At 51.0% G+C, this 21,577-nt stretch overlaps 2 protein-coding genes across 4 annotated transcripts; both read right to left on the bottom strand.

Moving 5' to 3' along the window:
- Positions 1–80: 80 nt before the first annotated feature.
- LOC112838319 (endogenous retrovirus group V member 2 Env polyprotein-like) lies at positions 81–6,648 on the bottom strand. The gene is made up of 2 exons (XM_025891157.2): positions 5,994–6,648; positions 81–2,495 (listed from the first exon to the last, which is right to left on the bottom strand). Exon 2 carries the CDS (start codon positions 2,253–2,255, stop codon positions 912–914), a length of 1,344 nt encoding a protein of 447 aa, XP_025746942.2. The 5' UTR covers positions 2,256–2,495; positions 5,994–6,648; the 3' UTR covers positions 81–911.
- Positions 6,649–8,157: 1,509 nt separating this feature from the next.
- Positions 8,158–21,518, bottom strand: LOC112838309 (butyrophilin subfamily 2 member A2-like). 3 transcript variants are annotated; one of them, XM_025891133.2, is made up of 8 exons: positions 21,244–21,518; positions 20,683–20,811; positions 19,600–19,947; positions 13,299–13,580; positions 11,729–11,929; positions 11,337–11,357; positions 11,212–11,238; positions 8,158–9,876 (listed from the first exon to the last, which is right to left on the bottom strand). In XM_025891133.2, the coding sequence occupies exons 2-8, from the start codon at positions 20,765–20,767 to the stop codon at positions 9,254–9,256; spliced, it is 1,587 nt and encodes a 528-aa protein (XP_025746918.1). In that variant the 5' UTR covers positions 20,768–20,811; positions 21,244–21,518; the 3' UTR covers positions 8,158–9,253. The 3 variants fall into 3 exon arrangements, with proteins under 3 accessions (XP_025746918.1, XP_073746452.1, XP_025746926.1); XM_025891141.2 differs by having other exon boundaries at positions 9,755–10,974; XM_073890351.1 differs by lacking the exon at positions 11,212–11,238.
- Between the last annotated feature and the right edge of the window lie 59 nt (positions 21,519–21,577).

The following is a 21,577-nucleotide window of genomic DNA, read 5'->3' as shown; positions in this document are numbered from 1 at the left end:
GCCCGGGGCGGGGGGGGGCTGTTCTCAACCCCAGGGCTCTTTGGCTCTCAGCAAAAACATACATTGACGCAAGGCCAAAAAAAGATTGAGGCAGTGTTTATTGGGGGCTTACGCTCCACTACCAGGGAGGCAGCGCCGGGAACAAAGGCCCGGAAAGACTGGAAAGGGGCTGAGGCGGGAAAGCAGGGACCTCCCAGCTCGGACAGGTGGGACAGGTGGCGACACGGGAAGCTGCGCGCAGGCGCAGTGGACGCCTCGCGCCCGCAGGCAGCACGTGCCTCATTTGCATGTCAAGTCTCCACCCCCGGCCGCCGCCGTCAGGATTGCCCCGAGGGGAGAGTGGCTGAAGGGTCGGCGCTGGGGTCCCCCCGCGGCACAGGCTGGCTTGGTCCGGTTTCTCCTGCAGAGTTCTTTCTGGCCAACATCCCGCTTCTGCATCCCCGAGATCTCCTGCGATATACCGCTCAAAACGTGTAGTCCAGCCTCTTCATCTAAGTCGATAGGCACAGAGCAACGGGCTTTGTGGGCTGGGGGGGTGGGGTCCCAGACACAGCCTCTGTTCCATCTCAGTCCCCCCCTGAGAGACTGTACCCTCCTTACTCCTAAGGAGGGGCCGAAGGTCCCATCTTCTGAAACTGCTTCTTGCGGAGCGGGGCGTTGTCCCTGTCCTACCCTGGAGGAGTAAAATCTCTCGGGGTCTGCTCTAACGCCCCATAGGGACCTTGTTCCTCTTGGGACCCGGTAGGTGGGACCCTTGTACCACCATCAGTTTGACAGGAAACTCTTGTCGTCTAGAAGACACAAACTTAACCAAAAGATTAAAGAGGCAGGGTCTGAATATTAACAAAGGAATGATGGCCACAAGAGGGCCCAGGAATGGAAAGAATCACACAATGTTAGGCACAGAGCCTCTACTTGAGTCCCAGAGTTTGGGCATTGTGATTATTGAACCCACGCAACCATTTGGTTCGTCTGTAAGTCTCCTGACTATTTAGCGCCACTTCCCCAGAGTTGTTGATGTATGTACAGCAAGTGTTGTTGACCACTGCACAGACACCCCCTTGTTTGGCCAGAAGATAATCTAGAGCTAACCGATTGTCAAGTACGACATTAGCCAAGGAATCCAGGGACTCCTGGAGGCCCTCGAAGCTGTCACCAGTGTTCGTGGCCAGGTTTTCTATGACCCGGGTAAGGTTTTTTAAGGTTGTTTCATGATAGGCAAACCCCCCCCAGGGGGCAGCCAGTCCTATGGCTTCTCCGGGTGCTGCCAAGATGAGCCCGAGTGCTCTCTTCCGTCTGGTTTGAGAGGTGACGTTATATATAGTGGCGCCTAATCCTTTAGGACCCAATCGTCCCAAAGTGCATTCTCCCCGGAAGTGAACATTATCTACACATGAATAGGCCACTGCCCGAAGAGGCCAGGAGAAGGAGGAATTAGGGCTCCCTTCGTAGGGTAGTTTATTTTGTGGTGGACCGCAGAGAAAGAGATACCCAGGTGGGGTACAAGCTTGGCGGGGTGAAGAGGAATTAAACCAACTTCGTAAAAGGGGACCCCAGGTAGGTGTACTCTTGCATCTGGGGGACAGGGGCCCTCCATCCAGTGGTCCCCCACCAAGCTCTGAATCCTCTTCTATTCCCTCCTGGCTATCGAAGGCAGATGGGGTCTGATAGGTCAGTCTCCAGGAAGGGGTTGCTGTTCCTTTCCAGTATGTACAGGAGAAGTTAGGTTGGTCGCCTGGGGAGAGTAGAGACGAGTCCACACACCAGTGGGTCTGGTTGGGGCTACATGAAGAGCTTGAAGAGGAAAATGACATAGGATAAATGGAGGGCGAGCTTCCCATGTTGGTAAGGCAGGTATCTGTCCGGCAGGGGCAACAGGGCTGTCCTTGTTCTTGACAGAGAAGAGGCCGCTTAACCTGGAGACCAGTTTGGTTCCAAAAGTCTGTAAGCCTGACACACTTCATATCGTCACGATCGTCGAGTTCTACTACTAGAAGGGCTGTGCTCCTAACAGGACCAGAAGTCAAGGTGAGAGTAATATCCTCATTTATAGGTACAAACTGGAGCTTAGGAACCCCATCTTGTGGGTGAGGATGACAGATCCAACAATTAGAGAGATTATTTCCCGAGGCCACAATGCTAGAAAAGTTGACAATTGAGTTTTCTCTCCAGGTTTCCCCCACTTTGTTATTTTCTTCCCGACTCATCCCCAGGAGAAGGGCCAAGAGAAGGGTCCACTTCATCAGTCCCATCATTGGTTGTGATCTTCTAGACCCTGCAGGGGCAGAACGGGTCTTTCCCAGGGAGTGGAGGTGACCCAAAACAGTACTCACAAAGAAGAAAAAGTAAAACAAAGGCAACAAAAAGCAAAGTCAGCAAGCCAAACCACCAAGGTATAATCACTTATCTGACTCTGAGGGTTGCTTCTTGAACAAGTATTTGAGGTCTTCCACAGGCTCACATGAGTAAGATGGTTCTGGGCCTTCCAGGTATTTCTGAGGATGTCCAGGAGAAAAAGGTTTTAGCCTGAAAAGATGTACCCAGCTGGGGATTCCCTGGAGCTTAACTGCTGTTGGGGTGGCTAAAATTACTAAATAGGGGCCTTTCCACTTGGGTAGCACCTGATCTTCCAGGGAGCCCTCCTTCCGAGGAGGTTTTAAGGAGGACCTGATCCCCTGGATTAATTTGCAGAGGTGGTGGGGTGGGGGAGGGGGGAGTCTCATCTAAATCACCTCTAGGGGGTGCTGGTAGCATGTGATTAACATAATCCACAACTGCTTTTTGCACCAGTCCCAAATAAAATGGTGCAGGCTCTGGCTTATTTTCCCATCTAGTAAAATACCAGGGGTGAGGAGGCGCCTCCCATGTCATTTCAAATGGGCTGAGTCTTAGGTTAGTCTTAGGGGCAGTGGCAATCCTGAGTAGTGTTAATAGGAAGCAATTGGACCCAAGGCTCATGAGTTTCTTGACAAAGTTTTGCTGAAGTCTTTTTTAGGGCATAAGTCATCTTTTCAATCTTCCCTGAGGAAGGGGGTGCCAGGGAGCATGCAATTTATAATTTATTCCCAGGGCCGCTGATAGGCTGTGGGTGATTTTGGCTGTAAAAGGAGTCTCTCACTTTGGAGAGACTTAGAGACCCCGAACCGGGGAATCGGGGAATTCTCTTTTAAGAGGGATTTACAGACCTCGGTTGCCTTCCCAGACCGGTGAGGAAGGCTTGTACCCATTCAGTAAAAGTATGGACAAACACGAGGTGGTATTTGTAGCCTGCTCGTGTTGCAGCAGGGTAGACTACTTGCCCATCTTCCCTGGGATATGGTCCCTGGTGTTGGACTGGTATAAGAAGTTGGGACTGATTGGATGGGTCTGTAGTTTGTTTTGGGTGCGCAAGTCACAGGCGAGGGTAACTTGTTTTATTGTCTAAGTTCCTATCCTGAAAAGACCTTTTGCACCAAGTTCCATTGGACGTCTCTTCCATAATGGGTGGCATCATGGAATGTTGAATGAGCTTTTACTGCTGGGCTTCCGGAATGAGAATTTTGTCCTCTCTCATAAGCCACCCTGTGCTTTGTTCTGTATATCCCTGACTCTTTGCGTCCTCCTGTTCCAGCAGGGGGTTCTGTGGCTGGCCCGGGAACTCATGGTGGTAATCTGAGCTGGCTCCTGAGCTCAGGTGGCCTGTTTAAACAGCTGATTGGGGGCGCCTGGGTGGCTCAGTCCCTTAGACGTCTGCCTTTGGCTCAGGTCATGATCCCAGGATCCTGGGATCAAGCCTGCCTCGGGTTCCCGGCTCAGCGGGGAGTCTGCTTCTCCCTCTCCCTAAGGCTCCCCCGGCTTGTTCTGTCAAATAAATTAATTAAATCTTTAAAATAAGTAAATAAACAAACGAACAGCTGATTGGTCAGCCTTATTACTTTCCTCGCTGACAGAGGTCCCATCTCTTTGACAACTTTCACAATGGACTACAGCCACCTGATTGGGAAGTTGCACTGTCTTTAGGAGGGTGAAAATTGGGTCCTAGTGTTTTATTGGTGAATTCGTCGTTAACATTCCCCTTTCTTTCCAGATGGCAGCATGGGGCATATGGTACAGGGAACCCATATTTTGAATCAGTATAGAGACTTCATCTTTTTCCTTCTCCCAACTGTGAGGCCTTAATTAGGGCTATCAGTTCAGGCTTTGGGTTGGGCGGAGTGTTGAGGTGGAAGAGCTCAAGCCTCCAAGACTCTACCTAGGCTCATTATCATGGAGCCGGCCTTCCAGACACCTCCCTCCGCAAAACTTCTCCCGTCCCTAATCGACACCCTATCTGGATGGTCAAGGCATTTGTCTTGAAGATCAGGTCTGCTAGAATATGTCTGTTCCATTGTCTCCACACCCGGATGCTGGAGACCCTCATCTTCTGCAGATGGGAGCAGGGTAGCAGGGTTTAGTCTGGCATACTTTTAAAATAACATCTGGGAATCTAGCAAGAGGGCCTGATACTTCGTTAGCCTTCCTCCAGTCGGCCAATGGTGCCCTTTACTTTCTAATACTGTCTGAACCTGATGGGGAGTTACATGTTGACTCAGGGTCAGCTTAGAGGCCTCACTCACTAAGAGAGCTGGGCTATGCCCGTGCAACTGGATCCAGTTATTTTGAAAAATAGGCTATCAGTCTCTGATCAGGGCCCAGCTTTTGAGTTAGGACCCTCAAAGCAATCCCCTGCTTCTCATGGACATAGAGGTAAATTGGGGAGCCCCAGTACCGGGGCCCCACCCAACTCAGTTTTCAAGGCTTTAAAAAGACCCATTGACATCAGTCTGTTGTAGGGGTCCCCTCCCCCCCCCCAAAGGGCCATTAGGCCATAATTAGGGAATCAGATGCAACAGGGCTCTGCCATATCCAGAAAGCCACAGAGTCACTTTCTAGTTTGGGGAATGGGCAAGGCGCTGATGGTCCTCTTGGGATCCATGGCCCAGTGTCAGGATGAAGCCCAAATACTGGCCCTGTTGTTCTGATACGTGGGCTTTTGATGGGGGAACCCTATATCTTCTCTTAGTAGAAAATTTAAAGTTTTTACAGTATTCTGGTCAGAGGCCTGCTTGGTCAAACTGGCTATTAACCAATCATCAACATATTGTAAGAGGATCCCATGTCTCACTTTTAATTCCTGTAACTCTCTTGCCAGTACATTTCCAAATAGATGGGGGTGGTCTCTAAAGTCCAGGTGTACTAAGTAGTCCTTTGAGTACAAGGGGTTTTTCATTCAAAGACAAGTAAATATTGACTTTCCTCATGAAGAAATATGCAGAAAAAGGCATCCTTCAGGCCCGGGACAGTGGAAAACTGAGCATTGCCAGGAACCTGGGTAAGCAGAGTATACCGGTTGGGTACTCTTGGGTGTATGGGAACAACTCCTTTATTTACAGCCCTCAAATCCTGTACAAAGTAAAATTCTCCACTGGGCTTCCTCACTGGGAGGTCTGGGGTATTATGGGGATTGACAAGGCTTGATCAGTCCATACTTGAGAAATTTTGAAAATAACCGCTGGATTCCTCTGAAAGATTTACTTTTTATGGGATACTGTTTTTTTCCAAGGACAGCATGCCCTGGGTTTTAACTTTATATGAAGGGGGAGACATTTTTTGCCTCACCCGGACATGAGTACCCCACACAGATGGATCCCCTTGGTTTTGTGTTCAGAGCAATATTTGAGGGCCCAAACCTGGGACCATCCAGTGGTGCCGGGGAGACGAGAGTGTGGGGGCAGTGGGCACCCAGGTCGGGCTCAACCCACCAGAGGGTCCTCCAGGGACCCTGCAGGGGACCAACACCGGGGAGGTGAGAGTCTGGGGGCAGGGGACGCTCGGCCCCGGAACGCGGGACCAGAAAACCTCCTTCCACCGGAGAAATTCAGGCCGAAGTGAAGACGGAGAGGCAAAACGAAGCGAAGCCGTCCTCGGGGCCTGACAGGAGGGGCAGAGTCGCTGAGGCCAGAAGCAGAACTTACCGCCGCCGAGACGCCGAACTAAAGCGCCAGGCCGCTCATCAGTCCCAAGGGTCGGAGGGGCTCCATCCGCCGTCCGCCGTCTCCGGGTCCTCGGGGACTCACCGGGGCTCCCTCTTGGGGTCCCTGCGTGGTGGCCGGAATACGTTCCCGACCCCAGGGCTCTTTGGCTCTCAGCGCAAACAGAAACTGACATGAGGCCAAGAAAGATGCACGCAGCGTTTATTGGGGGCTGACTCTGGGAGCAGAAGTCCCGGCCGGCTTCCGGAACCACGGCGCTCTGCAGAGGGCCTGAGGCTGGAAAGAAGGGGCGCCCCGCTCGCACGGGCGCCGAGCCGGGCAGCTGCGCGCAGGCGCAGTGGGTGGCACAGGCTCCTACCTGCCCCGCGCGTCTCATTTGCATGTCAAGTCTCCACCCACGGCCGCGAGCGTCGGGACTGTCGCGAGAGTGGGTGAGGGGTCGGGGCTGGGGACCCCCGCGGCACAGGCTGGCTTAGTCCGGTTTCTTCGGCAGAGTTCCTTCTGGCAAAGATCCCGCTTCCGCTTTCCTATGAGATATACTGCCCAAAAAAAGAAAAAACCACGATTGCTCAGCCTTTTCTTCTAAGGTGACACGCAGGGAGCCATGGGCTTTGTGGTTAGGGCGGGGGTGGGGGTCCAAACACAGCCTCTGTTCTATCTCGGGACCACTTTTTTTTTTTTTTAAAGATTTTATTTATTTGAGAGAGAGAGAATGAGAGATAGAGAGCACGAGAGGGAAGAGGGTCAGAGGGAGAAGCAGACTCCCCGCTGAGCAGGGAGCCCGATGCGGGACTCGATCCCGGGACTCCAGGATCACGACCTGAGCCGAAGGCAGTCGCTTAACCGACTGAGCCACCCAGGCGCCCTCGGGACCACTTTTGATGGCAAAGTTAGGAAGGGTCTCCTGGAGGAAGTGATGGTTTTGGGGAGACCTGAGGAGTAGGAAAGAATCAGCACATTTGGGGGCCATCTGCCCAGGGCCCCCGCGTGACTCACCTCCTCCTAACCCCACTCATCCCCCTTCTCATTTCCCCTCTTAAGTTGGTTTGGAGGAATTTAAATGCCTATCCCAAGTGTTTGATTTTATTTTATAAGCGATTTCCCACGGTATACCCTCCAAGCCCACCCCCAACCCCTCCCTCCACCAACACTCGCTGGCCTCCTTCTCAGGATGAAGGTCAGGGTTGAGTTCGGCATAAGTGAAAGCGTCTAAAAGATATACAAACCTGCTCAAAACTTTATTGTACGGAATGCTGAAACACTGCAAAGCTGTAAGTTGCTTAAAATCAGCATAAGAGTTATTAGCAGCAAAGGGAAGCTGAAGGGACTGCCTTTTAGGAAGACTCCATTTCTGCTGTTTCTCCGGTAGGCCCCATGTACTCATGTTCTGTACTTCACCTTGCATCTGAGGAAACCAGAGAAGCTCTGTTCCCACTCCAAGAGGGAGGCAAGAGAGTGCATCAGTCTGAGTTTCCTCCTAGGCCCCCATACGCCTGACAACATCTGAGAAGAACTGGGCCGAGCATGTTTCAGGACACTAGCTTCCAACAAACCTTGGTTTTCACGGGTGTCCACATCCCTGACCTTTGGGGTTTTATAGAATAACACCAGTTGCCTTTGATTGGACCCTACCTGGATTCCTTAAAGAACATGCACCCTGGACCCTTTTCCAGTATAAACCCCTAACAGACACTCCCTTCTCTGAGTCTCCCAGACTCTCTGTCAGCTATAGTGTATCACTTACACTATTCAGTTTACTGCTCTCACTTTTTTTCCTGGCTTGCCTTTGATTTCTATGCTGCTCAAAGCCCAGGGCCCTCTTGGCGGGTCTTTGGATCCACTGGGTCTTCAGACCTGGCCTGCCTAACTCATGAGCAGCACTGGTTTCCCAACTGGACTTGCAGACCTGTGCTTTTGGTTAAACCTGTACTGTAACAAGAGAACCAAATATAAAAACAACACATACATGTTAATAACCCAGTCTTCCATCTTACCAATCAGCTATTTCAGTGCCCCATACTTTCCAGAAGGTGTCCATGTGTCACTGCTGTAGTTTTTAAATACTTTTTTTCAGCCCACTTTTTACAGTTGGATTACTACCACCTGCCACATTTCTCAATAAAATTTATTTTGCCTTGGAAACAAGTTATTTTCATAAAACATGTTTTTTATTAACTTACAATGGGTTTATTATTGCTATTTTAATATAAATTATAAATACATTTTCAAAATGACTGTTTCCATCTTCAATGCCATAAATATTGACAGATATAACCCAAATGCCCTTTGGGGTCCTCAATAATTTTCATTTTATTTATTCATTTTTAAAGATTTTATTTAGCGAGAGAGAGAGAGACAGAGCAGGGGGAGGGGCAAAGGGAGAGGGAGAGAGAGAATCTCAAGCAGACTCTGTGCTGAGCGCGGAGCATGCAGGGGCTCGATTTCACACCCCTGAGATCGAGACCTGAGCCAAAACCAAGAGTTGGGACACTCGACCGACTGCGCCACCCAGGGACCCCTCTCCATGACTGTTAATGTCTAAAGGCAGCCTGAGGTCAAAACGTGGGAAAGTGCTGCTTTCCCCACTGAACCTGAACCCGGGTATCCACCTGGTTCAGTTCTCACCTGCTCAGCTAGGACCTTAAACCTCAGGCCACACTCAGTAACTGAGTACTGACTCCCAGTTTATTGAGGGGACACCTGAGCCAGGCCGAGATGTGTCTTCATCCTTCTCCAGCTCAGTTCTAGGCTGGGAGGGCTTTGCTGTGTGCTCTGGAAAGCTCAGGGGAGGGGTGGAAATGGATCCTCAGCCCCTGTGCCCCTTGGCTGTGATGCCGAGGCTCCCACCTCCCTGGCAGCTTCCTCTGTCCTTGACCTCCAGCAGTGGCTTCCCTCCCCTCACAGCCTGCTGTGTCCAGATGCCCTCACCTTGAGTCCACAGTGTCTGACATCAACCTGAGCATCAGGCTCAATGTGTCACTCTGATGGGAAAGCCTGTCACTTTCACACACTCTTCATGGGTGGGAGCCATGTGGCGGCCCCTCTCTGAGGCCAGACCCTGCCCCGTGGTTCCCAGCAAATGAGTTACTAAAGCAACAGCCTAATGAGGGGCGGATGGGGCTGGGTCTGAAGAGGGTGTTGGAGGGGCCTCTGGAGGAGGTTCTTCCATGTGTCCACTGGGAAGGAGGGCCTGTTTCCTTCCAGGGTGCTGTGCTGTGGTAGCAGAGATGGCCAGGGCTTCTCTACTTGGCTCTGAGGCCAGGGCACTGTTCGTGGGGGCTGTGACTGGTCCCTGTCCTGTGGAGGATCAGGCCGCCCTCGGGCACCAGGATCCCCCGCGCCCCTGTGAAGGCTGGGCAGATGAAGAGGGGGCTGTCATCAGACCCCAGCCTGAAGAAGGGTCTCAGGGGCCCAGAAAAGGGTGAACGGGGACATGTGTAGATGTGTGATCTGTCCCTCATGTTATAGAAGGAGATATCTCCAGCTTCATAGTCCAGGAAGACACCCACCCGACGAAGACGCTCTTTCAGGGGAAGAATCCTCTCCGGGGAAGACAGGACCCGGTACTGGTTTCCAAACATCTCCAGGGTCCAGAAGCCATTCTGGGGGACCAGGAGGGCCTCCCCTTTCCTCTCAACACTGTCTCTGCAAACCCCCACAGCCCACACCATCACGTTTTCAACCTCAACCTCCCAGTAATGCCTCCCTGAGGAGAAGCTCTCCAGGCCCAGGACACAAGGCCGGCAGTCGAATCTCTTCGGGTTGTCGGGGACACTCTGCCTGGCGGGGCCTCTTCTCACGCTTCTCCCGTCCTCCGTCAGGAAGAGCTCGGGATGAGCGGTGTCCGGGTCTAGGACCACGTCAGCTGCAGAAGAAGTCTCCGGTTTAGGCCTGGGGTCTCAGGAGATGGTGCTATTCTGGACCCCAGGGAGGTCCCAGAAAGGTGGTGGGAAATCCCTGTGTGGTGGCCTTTTCCATGAAGGGCCCTTGATCCCAATTCCCAGGCGGCTAGTTCACAGAACTCCTGAGGCTGCACTTCTGTCTCCTGGGTGACAGGAGACTGGCCTCAGATAGGGGATCATCAGGGGTCTAAACATGTGGAAAGTTTAGCAAAGGAACCAAAATTCATGGCTCCTGCTTTCTCTCAATTTTCTCCGCTCTGCCCCCTTTTCTATTTAAGACATACGGTCTCTGGGACTCTCTTTAGTTAGGAACGTCCCAATTTGGTTTAAACCAGCAAAGAGGCCCCTCCTGCTCCCTCTCCCAGTGAAGCAATTAATGCCAATTTTCCTCTGCAGATTCCTGGGTAGTAAAAGTTCCTTTCATTGGTTCTCCGGATTCCACCAGTTTCACCAGGTGACAACTGATTTAAATGACTCCCAAGGGCCCCCTTTCCCAGGGGAAAAAAGGGGGGGTCACATCTCCACAACCTGCTTCTGTGTTAACAAAATGGGTCTGACGCCTACGTCTCTGCCCTCTCTGGATGTAGGAAAGGCTTCAGACCCCTGACATTCTGCAGATCTCCCACCTACAGTTACTACTCAACTGGTCCACATTTCTGTCGTGTGAACCTGATTTTCTCCTCTCCCCACGTTGTTGATATGTCTGACTCTGACAGTTTTGAAATTCACCTAAAGAGGAAAGGTTCGAGTACCACGGTATCTGGTAAAGCCGGGATTGCTTGGTGCTTTTGAGCAGAAGGGGAGAAATCATAAGATGCAAAGTGCTCATTAGGATGAGGAATTTGGATCCTATGCTCTCTCTCTTGACCAACGCCCCTCCCCTCACAGGCCATTCCCAGAGCATCAGTGTTCCCCGGGAGCAGAGAGGTGTTTCCAGCCGCCTAAGCATCCACCCTTGAATTGGGTGTGGGGAAGCTTATTGCTTTTCCATCATGTGGTTCTCCAATTGTGCAGTCTATACCATCTCCCAAATTAATCCAGGATCCAAAGAGCAACAACTCCTAAAATGTAAATGTATGGTAAAGCTCTGGTAATGATAGATAAAGTTATGCTAAACAAGAGGACATCCTCAGGAGCCGTGGGGATTCCCTGATGGCAGAGCTGGGACCCAGTGCTGCGGTGAAGCGCACCCCAGCCCCCCCGCCTCCCAGCGCCCCCTGCCCATCTCCTCTAATACGCCCCGCTGGCTGGCCAGGGGGCAGAAGCCTGAGCTCAGAGGGCATGTCCACGGCGCTCACCGGCCTGTAGCAGGGCTCGTCTCCATCCTGCAACGGGACAGACACACAGAGGAGCTTCAGGAGCTGCTGGCTAACCGAGCAGAGTGCACACCTGCATGGACTACTTCAGGAAATGGTACACTTACGCAATTCTTCTTGAAGTTGCTCTGAAAAAGAAACAGAAACCAATTCAGGTCCTCAATAGAAGAAATCAGAGAATTTGAGTTTGTGTTGAACGAGGGAGGGTGGGTCCTTCGTGATCACCCCTGTCCCCCGCTGCCCCTGCCACTGGAACTGTCAAGATTCCAGAAACAATCGATGCACCCGTGGCTGGATGTTATCACTGCTTATTGGGTTTACGTTTGTTCAGCAGCATGGTGCTGAGTCCGCAGAACGGGAGCAAGCAGGCGGGAGGGTGAGTCCCTGGTTGCCACCGGTCCAGGCCCTTTGCTGTGGCCTCTGTTCGTTTCCTCCCTGTCCCCAGGCTTCTAGCTGCCAGAGCCGTGGCCCTGTGGCACCTGTCCTCCTACTCTTTTACCTTTGATGTGATGCTCTTTCTCTTCTTCCGCATGGTCTGTCTCCAGTTCCTTACATGCGATTTCCTTCTCTTCATTTTCAACCTCTTTTCCCCTGTGGAGTTTCCTGATGAGACAGATGCTCCCGGCGGTGAAAAGGAGCAGAGAAGGCAGGATGACAGCGAGGCCCACCGTCCAGGAAAAGGTGCCGGCAGCAAAGGATTCTGAAAAGGGAGCCAGGAGAGCCCCACTCAGTGAGAGCAAGGAGAGCCCGGAGAGGGTCCCTCACGATGCCCATGGGAAGGGCTCCCTGCTCTGTTGGCTTCACTCTCAGAAACCCCAGACAGAGACCCTGGCTCTGCACTGGCTCATCCCACAGGAATTGCCAGGGCTGGGGGCCCAGGAGCCAAAAAAGCGGGGGCCCCTGAGGCTACCATGGGAAGGACCAGGGTGAACACGGCTAACCGGCCACCCCTGAATCACCACAGCCACCACCCGGCACATCCCACCACCCCTTCTTGCCCGAAAGATTGCAATTCCCCGCTCCCTGCTTCGTCTATACCCTCTGCAGTCTGTCCCCTGCACAGCAGCCCGAGTGAGATCCTGTTACTTCTCTGCTCAAAACCCTGCAGTGTTTCCTATGTCACTCAGACTCCCTCAACAATCCTTGCCTGCGTACCAGCCACACCTGTCCCTTGGGGTTCCTTGAAGCTGTCTGACATGCTCCTGCCTCAGGGCCTTTGCATGTGCTGTTCCTGCTCCCTGGGTTGCTTGGTTCTCAAATATCTGCACGGCTCATTCCTCACTTGCCCAACTGCCATCTTTTCAGGTGAAGACCTCCCTGACCATCCTATTTATAATTACAACTCCCCCTTACCCCAGCACTCCCCGTCCCCTCCCCCAACTAAGTTTTTCTACAGTATTTACCTCCATCTGATATAATCTGCAGATTAATTATCTCACTTATTGCTCTCTGCCACCCTAGAATGTTAGCCCCATGACGGCAGGGATCTTTATGTATTCTGTTCACTGATTTATCTTCAGTCTCGAGAACAATGCCTTGAACATGGGTAGTACCTGTTAAGTATTTGTTGAATGAATTCGCGCATGATGTCTGTAGACAGAGAATCCCACCCACCCTTCCCTTGAGAAATGCCATGGGCAGGAAGGGAGAGATTCAGCAGGCAGCCCTCTGGGTGTAGTGTGCCACTTGGCCAAACCACTCTCCATTTATGATTGTTCTAAATGTTTTAAAAATGGCTGCAGGGGTGCCTGGCTAGCTCAGTCAGGGGAGTGTGTGACTCTTGATCTCAGGGTGTTAGGAGTTCAAGCCCCACCTGGGGGTAGAGATAACTTAAACAAATAAACTTAAAAAAAAAAATTTGCTGCAGGATAAGGACCGCGACAGAGAAAGAGCTCTCCGAGAAGACTTTGATTTTCCCCTCGAGGCAAGACAAGGGGGGAGTCCTCCAGCTCTTCGGGGCTCAGGGCCCTTCCACCCCACGCTTCTATCTCCCCATCCCTGTTCCAGGCTCTGTTCTGTCTGAGGACCCTGCTTCGGCGTGATGAGCCTCCAGAGGGCAGGGAACCAACCTGGGATGAAAATCACAGTTTCCTTCTCCTGGCCAAGCAGGGTGTTGCTGACGGAGCAGGATGTCTTCCTCACACAGCAGGGCCTGATGACCACGGACGTGGTGACCATGAAGAGGCCATCTGCGTCCACCGTGTAAGCCTCCTCCAGGGCCGGCATGATCGCACTGAGAGGATCCCTCCACACCGCACGGGGCTCTGGGAACCAGCCTCTGGACGTGCACTCCAGCCGCACACCTCCATCCTCCTGGCCCTTCATTTCGATGAGGGGCTTAGAGCCCAGGCCTGGGGACAGAGACCAGGGAGCAGCTAAAAAGGCAACAGCGCCCTAGCCTAAGTGTCTTAGATCAGCTCTCCACGGGGAGAGCCAAGGGGTGGAGGAAGGCAGCAAGGGGCCAGTGGCCGGAGAAGCTGGTTGTGCGTATTCCACGCATTCCCACGGTACCCCTTCTGAAAGGAGGGAGGAAAGGAGGGCTGGAGGAGAGGAAGGAAGAAGACCCTGGCATTGGGCAACATCAGGAGACCAATATGCCAATACATCATGAGGTCTCTGAGGGCAGGATGACCTTGCACTTGGCTTTGTGCTCCACCCGTGACCCCATCACAGTGACACACATCCGTCTGTCTCCTACCAAGTGACTGTTGATTGATTCATTCACTTAGAGGGTTTGGTTGTCTCACTTCTGGGTGAGTGCGTCTGCTCTGACCTGAAACAAGCAGGTTGCGGATTTCACTTTCCGTCCTGCGGGGACGTCTCAGCAGCGCTGGTCTCCCGAAGCTCGGGAATAATCCATTAAGGACAGAAGCCTGCTGGGCCAGGCAGAATCTTGGGAAACTTTTTGACCTCAAGACATTGTCCCTGCTCTCCCGGCTTAGGGCTGCACGTGACACAGGTCATCAGAAGTGGTTGTTCTTAGGAGAATGGACAGAACTAGAATATGCAGAACCAGCCTTTACCCCGGTTCAGAGACGTGTACCTCCCAGGGGCTCAGTCAGCCAGGGGATGTCCTGATATCCCTCCACAACATCTACCAGTTAGAAAGACCTGGGTGCTCCTGGGAACCTCAGGATAATGTATCACCTCCTCAATGTCAGCAGAACATCACAAAAAATCCTGACTCCAGGCTCTTCCCAACTTACTCTGTCTATAAAAGAATCTCTAATAAAAGAGAAGTCTGGTTCAAGACCTGTAAATGCATGGTCCTAGAAGACTTCTGCCCCTTCAGCCAGGGGTCCAGTGATCATCCAAAGTTCTTAATTAAATTAAATTTTATTTCAGAACAGCTCAGCAAAATAAAATTCCTGTTTATTATTGGACGACACTGTCTCACCCAAATTTCTTAAAAAAAAAAGATTTTATTTATTGGGGCGCCTGGGTGGTGCAGTCAGTTCAGCATCCAACTCTTGGTTTCGGCTCAGGTCGTTATCTCAGGGTCCTGAGATTGAGCCCTGCGTGGGCTCTGCACTTAGCATGGAGTCTGCTTGTCCCTCTTCCTCTGCTCCTACCCCTGCTCTCTCTCGCTCTCTCAGATAAATAAATCTTAAAATATTTTATTTATTTGAGAGAGAGAGAGACAGAGCAAGCACGAATGGGGGGCAGGGAGGGAGAAGCAGGCTCCCCGATGAGCAGGGAGCACAAGTGACGACTCCACTCAGGGCTGAATCCCAGGACCCTGGGATCAAGATCTGAGCCAAAGGTAGACGCTTAACCGGCCACAGGCGCCTCACATCCAAACTTCCTAATTCCTTTGTTAAGGCGATCCAAAAAATTAAAAGACAAATGAAAAGACGAAAGACAAAATTAAAGCAATCATATAAGTCTTAGCGCTACCAGCTCCATCTGATTTTTGCCAAGAAGAAATAAGCAAAAAACAAAAAACCCATTGCACACTGAAAGGCTCAGGCAGAAACTCTGAAGTGTGATAAGACTCAAAAGAATTCAGCAAGTTGGAGGGAAATTCTACAAAATGGGGTTCCACGGGGTTCAGTCAAGGCAAGTTTGAGACAATAGACTTAAGGACAAAATCAACCAGCCAATGAACCAAACAAACAAAAAACAATAAATAAAACAATTCTACAACTCAGTTCAGACTGGGGCAGGCCAGGCCAGGGTCATGTTTACAGGGAAAGAACAGAGGGTTCCTGCCACATACAAACCCATCCTGGTCAGCCGTGCAGTGCTGCTATGCACAGAGTCAGGACACCAGGGTTGAGAAACCCTCCTGCCACAATATTTCAATATGTTCTATTAATCACATACAAGGTTGCCCTTCTAGGTGACAAAGATGGCATCTCCTACCATCTGTGAATTGAGGCCCCCTGGGGAGGCCACCCTATCCTCTAAGCCTTACTTCCACTGGTCTGATCGACTGAAATGCCATTGATTTGGGTGTATCTTAAAGGCTCTTCCAGCCTTCAAACGTTTCTTTTAATAAGTCTATTGTCTATGAGAATGAATGAGTCTATTGTCTCAAACTTGCCCTGAGAATGAGGGCATATCTTAAAACCATTATTAATAAACTCCTAGAAATCCTGGTTTATATGCCACTTCTATTCTGAAGGCTTGCCCAAGTCCTCTGGTCAAATTCTCTTGTTTTCCTGTGGGGCCAACAGGCTTGATACTTAATCATGCTTTAATGAAATCATCTGGACAAGTCAATCACTCTCACTACGATTAGTATTTGGCGAAAGGGAAAAAAGGCAAAATTACTATCTATCAAGACAAGGGACATCCCTATGTTGTCCCCATGCGGTTACAGACAGTGGCCTTCTCACCCTCAGAGTGAGAGAGTAAGATGACAAAGTCTATGGTCCCCTCTCTGCACCCCCGGTGCGGGTGCTGAGCTGGGACTTCACGCGGGGTCCTCTGAGCCCCCGAGGGTTACGACTCACTCTCTCACTTCGTTCTGGTTGTGCTCGATTTCCATCCTGTCAGGGAAGCTATTCTCCCCCACCCCCGCACCCCTAACATTCTCAAGCCCTCTCTGCTTTATTTTCTCTATGGTGCGCACCACCATCTAAGATACAGTTTAATTAGATATTGTAGTGATTGGCTCTCTGCACTCTCTAGAACGTGGGCGCCGAGAGGGCAGGAACCTTGGTGTATTTTCTTCACTGCTTCCACCTCGGTTACTTGGAATAGTGACTTGAACATAGGAGTGGTTTGTGAAGTATTTGCTGAATGAACTTATGAATGTCTGTGATGCGAGGGGGCCCAAAGAGAAATTTTCCCACTCTGATTTTTTTTTTTGCCTTTTTAAATGTGTTTATTGAAAATTTAAAAATATGTGTGTGGCTCACATTTGTGGCATCCATTTTATTGCTAATGGACTGCACAGCTTTAGATTAACATCCCCATGTGTCATCCTGATTGCCTCCAGACTCTTGATAGTTTAAAACTCACTCTGAAATTTTTTTTTCTTTTTCTTTTTTCTAATGCTTTAACATTCTTTTTTTTTTTTAAGATTTTATTTATTTATTTATTTGACATAGAGAGACATAGCGAGAGAGGGAACATAAACAGGGGGAGTGGGAGAGGGAGAAGCAGGCTTCCCGCCGAGCAGGGAGCCCGATGCGGGGCTCGATCCCAGGACCCTGGGATCATGACCTGAGCCGAAGGCAGACGCTTAACGACTGAGCCACCCAGGCGCCCCCTCACTCTGAAATTTTGATATCAGCTATGTATTTGTTTTTCTTTCAGTTTATAACTATTTATTAAGCACCTACTAGGTGTCAAGCAATCTGCTCGATGCTGGAGATAGAGTGGTGAATAATTGCTGTTGTTTGTCAGATCCTGATGGGTTCTGGTTGTGATGTGGATAATAAAGCTTAAAAAAAAAAAAAAAAGTCCAGTAACAAAAGCCTGCAAAGGTACTCTCAGGGTACTCAAGGGTACTCAAAAATTTTCAGTTCCCCTGGGCACACAGTTGGGACTGTAGTTCCCCTCTCCTGTACCAGGAGGCATAACCATCCGACTTGGTTTGGTCAACGAAATACGAGTTTAAAGAACATGGAGCAGTCATGATTTGCCAGGCTCTCTTCCCCTCAGCTAAGGTGAACTGCAAAGCTCCAGATCCCTGAGCGAGATCCGTGTGGACTAGAGCCCCACCTGACTCATGAGGACATGTTTCACCTGTCAGAAATAGACCTTTGTTCTTTTTAACCTACTGGGTTCCGAGAGCTGCTTGTTACCAGAGCATCTCCTCGCATGTCCTGACCAACACACACATCAAAGACGATTAAAAACACGGCCTGACCACAGGCTCGGGGAAAAGGTTAAAAAAGCAGATCTCAGGCTCAGAATGGAGATGGCGGGATATGATGACCACTTACAGCTTTAGGGAGCAGATTCATCCATTCAGCTGCTATTTGTTGAGCAGTTCTTATGCCCCAGACTCTGTTCCAGACATGGGCTTGCAAAAGGAGCAAAACAGTAAACATCCTTCTAGCCGAAGAGACATAACATGCAGGATAAGTAAGTAAAATGCACATAGAAGGCTATGGGAGCCAAGGGGAAAAGGCAGGAAAGGGAGTGAAAAGGGTCCAGGATGGGGGTTGATTCTCCCAGTTGTGGGAAACAACTGACTAGAAAGAAGAAATGGGGGGGGGTGTCTGGGTGGGTTGGTTGGGTGGCTGCCTTCGGCTCAGGTCATGATCTCAGGGTCCTGGGATTGATCCCAGAGTCAGGCTTCCTGCTGGGCAGGGAGTCTGCTTCTCCCTATGCCTCTGCGCCACCGCGCCCCGCCCCCCGCTTGTGCTCTCTCGCTCTCTCAAATAAATAAATAAAAATCTTTTTTTTTAAAAAAGAAGAGATGGATTGAAATCAAATGCGAAAAACTTGTCTTTGGACTTGATGAAAAATGTATGGAGCATCATATGCTATTGGTAAGAGTGTATATTAGCACAAGCATTTTAGAAAACAAATTTATAGTATCTATTAGAGAGGAAGAGAGGGGCACCTGGGTGGCTCCGTTGGTTAAGTGTTTGCTTTCAGCTCGGGTCACGATCCCGAGGTCCTGGGATGGAATCCCACATCGGGCTCCCTGCTCAGTGGAGACAGCCTGCTTCTCTCTCCCTCTGCTGCTCCGCCTGGCTCATGCTCTCCCTCTCTCTCAAATAAGTAAATAAAATATTTTTTTAAAGATTTAATGTATTTTTTGACAGAGAGAGACAGCGAGAGAGGGAACACAAGCAGGGGGAGTGGGAGAGGGAGAAGCAGGCTTCCCGCCGAGCAGGGAGCCCGATGCGGGGCTCGATCCCAGGACCCTGGGATCATGACCTGAGCTGAAGGCAGATGCTTGACCGACTGAGCCACCCAGGCGCCCAAATAAAATATTTTTTTTTAAAAAGAGGAAGAGAAATATTTCTCATTATACAGCACTTCTAGGAACATGCTTCATTTGGGAAATTTGAGAATGGGCATGTTATGAACTGAAGTATGCTCCCCTCCATTCCTAACCTCCAGTACCTTAGGATGTGAAGAAGATACCAGTACATACAGAGAAAGATACCCGAGATGTGCCCACACAGAGAAAAGGCCATGTGAAGACACAGTGAGAAACTGACCATCAGCAAGCCAAGGAGAGAGGCCTCAGGAGAAGCCTGATCTTCCTTCAGAACCGTGAGAAAATACATTTCTGATGTTTAAGCCACTCTGTGGTATTTTGTCAGGAGAAGGCAGTGTTCTATTTGTTGATATGAGTAGTGGTCACATGGGTTATAGTTCATAGTGATTCAGTAATCTGTACATTGTTTTATAAGTTTTTCTGGATGTGTATTATAATTCACAATAAAATGTCTAATTCTAAAACGAGTCGCTGAGCAAGACCCTTGGAGATCTCTAAGTAAGCATGAGAATTATCTGTAGGAGTTAAACATTCTCTCTGGCTCAAGGCTACAGAGGAGTTCTGTGTGCGCTTCTCAGGAATTGATGCCTACAGTGTGGCAGGGCAAGCCCACTCATTTGGTCCTTGGGCAGGAGGAAGCCACCTTCCCTGTTTTAAAATCTGCTGGGCGGGGGCGCCTGGGTGGCTCAGATGGTTAAGCATCTGCCTTCAACTCAAGTTATGATCCCAGGGTCCTGGGATCGAGTCCCACATCGGGCTGCTTGCTCAGTGCAGAGCCTGCTTCTCCCTCTCCCTCTGCCATTCCCTCTGCTTATGCTTTTCTGTCTATCTCTCTGTCAAATAAATAAATAAAATCTAAAAAAAAAAAATCTGCTGGGCTGCGCTGGGCCTGAGGTTAGGAGAGAAACTTTCCTAAGGGTCACCCTGGAAAAGCAACCAAGGAAAATGAAAGGGCACACCTGCCACCATCAGGCGCACGATGGCCTCGTCGTAGGACCTGCCTTCTTGGAAGTAACAGTGGTAGATGCCGCGGTCGTGGGCTGTGACGTTGCGGATGACGAGCGCCACGCTCCCCGTGTTGATGTGTTCGCTCACAAAGGTGGTCCTTCCCCGGTACTCCTCCATCTGCTCCTGCGTCTTCTCTCGTCCGCCCTTATACACGAGCACCGCCCGGGAGAACTGCGCGCGGAACCAGCGCACCTCCATGCGCTGCGCGTCTTTCTCGGGCGACAGGTGGCAGTGGAACATGGTGTCTTCTCCCACCATGGCCAGGACTGGGTCAGCTGGCCCCACGACAGTAAACTGGGCTGTTCAACAAAGGAGCAGAATCAGACGGCGCGGCCGTCACAGATCTAAGGCAGGAAAGGAAGACGGTATTCGGGGGACAGAAGTAGTCTTTCTAAGGCCACAGGGGCTTCCTGAGCTGAGGCTGCTGGGGGCCGGTAGCTGAGGCTGGTTGGCAGCCACAGACAGCTGGTGGGGGTATCGAATGAAACTGCTAATACTTATTAAAAAGCGCATACTGAGGACCTCGTGCAAACCCTGGGCTTAGAGAGATTTTCCCTCTATCCCCCGATCTAGCGCAGGGCCTGGAGGGTAGGATACACTTGAGGGGTCCGTTGTGGTACCACCAGCCACGAGCTAGTCCCCACTGGAATGTGCTGTAAATGTAAAATACAGACAATTTGGAAATGTTAGAATAAAAAAATGTCAAATATCCCACTGTTCATATTTTACATCAATTGAAAGTTTAAATAACACTATTCTGGTTGTTTGGGGTTAAACAAAATGCATTGTTAAAATTTATTCCATCTGTTTCTTTTTGCAATTTTAAAGGTAGCTACTGAAAAACGTAAGACCGTACGCGCAGCCCTCCTGTGGCTCTCACTGGGTTTCTCCGCGCTGGTCTACATTCGGGGAGCGCGTGCAGAGTGCGAGCCGCGGGACCCCAGCCGCAGGACCTCACTCTTCCGCTCTGCAGACTGAAGTGTTGATCTTTGCCGTCCCAAGGGCCGGCAGGAACTCCAGGCAGGCGCCCCTACCTGAGCGCAGCGCAGAGCAGCTGAGGAGCGCGAAGGACAGGAGCGAGCCGGGCGCCGACACGCGCGGGGCAGCCTCTGGCTCCATCTGCGCCAAACACGCGGCTCCCGGGAGAGTCCGCGACCCGACGCCTGGGGGTACAGACGAGGAGGAATTTGGCACCAGCTCTGACCGAAGTCAAACTTTCCTGTGACCCGCACTGCGATCCTCAGCACCCCAACTTCTGTGATGAGCAGCGCCCTTCCTCTCCCTGTAGACTGACTCCTTAAACATTCCGCGGATAAGCCACAAGGCGATGATCCGGGAAGCAGCTTTCCGCCCTCCCCGGCTCCCTTCTCTGGCCAGAGTTGTTTCTTCAGGTGTCACTCGATCTTTTTCCATACGCTTCCTCGCCCCGCCTCCCCATCCTCCCCTGGAATCCCGCAGAGCTCAGGGAGGTGAGGGCAGGCGCGGAGAGCCGCCCCTCTCCCGGGAACCCCGCCTTCCACCGTCTCACTTCCCACCTACCGCCCCCACCCCCGCCCCCCGGTCCCGGAGACCTAGCGCGACCCTCCCTTTCCTACCTTCTCGAATTCACTTCTGCGTTTTATCTCCTCTGACGCTCAAATGAAGATTTTCCTGTTGTCCTTCTTCTCTCTAGTCTCATAATCACAATCGGAGAACAAAACGTCCTGAAAGCAAAGAAAAAAACCCTTTTCTTCGCCTCGCATTAGTCGCGGCGTGCGGGGCCCGGCATCGGGTCCACTGTGACCACAGAGTCCTTAGATGCCAATGAATTGTCTAGAGCCCAGGATTGGCCGGCTGTGGGTCAACCAGCCAATGGCATCCCCGAGCCTCCTTACTCACCAGTCACTAGGCAGAATACACACAAAGTTTAAAATCGCACAGCGGCGCGTA

The sequence above is a fragment of the Callorhinus ursinus genome, unplaced genomic scaffold (genome assembly GCF_003265705.2).
Source record: "Callorhinus ursinus isolate GAN/ISIS: 27379988/994484 unplaced genomic scaffold, GSC_fseal_2.0 scaffold142, whole genome shotgun sequence".
NCBI lineage: Eukaryota > Metazoa > Chordata > Mammalia > Carnivora > Otariidae > Callorhinus > Callorhinus ursinus.
This window is presented reverse-complemented; position numbering and strand designations above follow the sequence as displayed.

Excerpts from the sequence above, each read along its gene's own strand:
- LOC112838319 (XM_025891157.2), bottom strand. The coding sequence starts at position 2,255 with ATGATGGGACTGATGAAGTGGACCCTTCTCTTGGCCCTTCTCCTGGGG.
- LOC112838309 (XM_025891133.2), bottom strand. The coding sequence starts at position 20,767 with ATGGAGCCAGAGGCTGCCCCGCGCGTGTCGGCGCCCGGCTCGCTCCTG. Across the intron at positions 11,358-11,728 it reads GAAAGAGCATCACATCAAAG|AGCAACTTCAAGAAGAATTG; the intron begins GTAAAAGAGTAG and ends TTTCTTTTTCAG. Across the intron at positions 11,239-11,336 it reads GCAACTTCAAGAAGAATTGC|GATGGAGACGAGCCCTGCTA; the intron begins GTAAGTGTACCA and ends GTCCCGTTGCAG.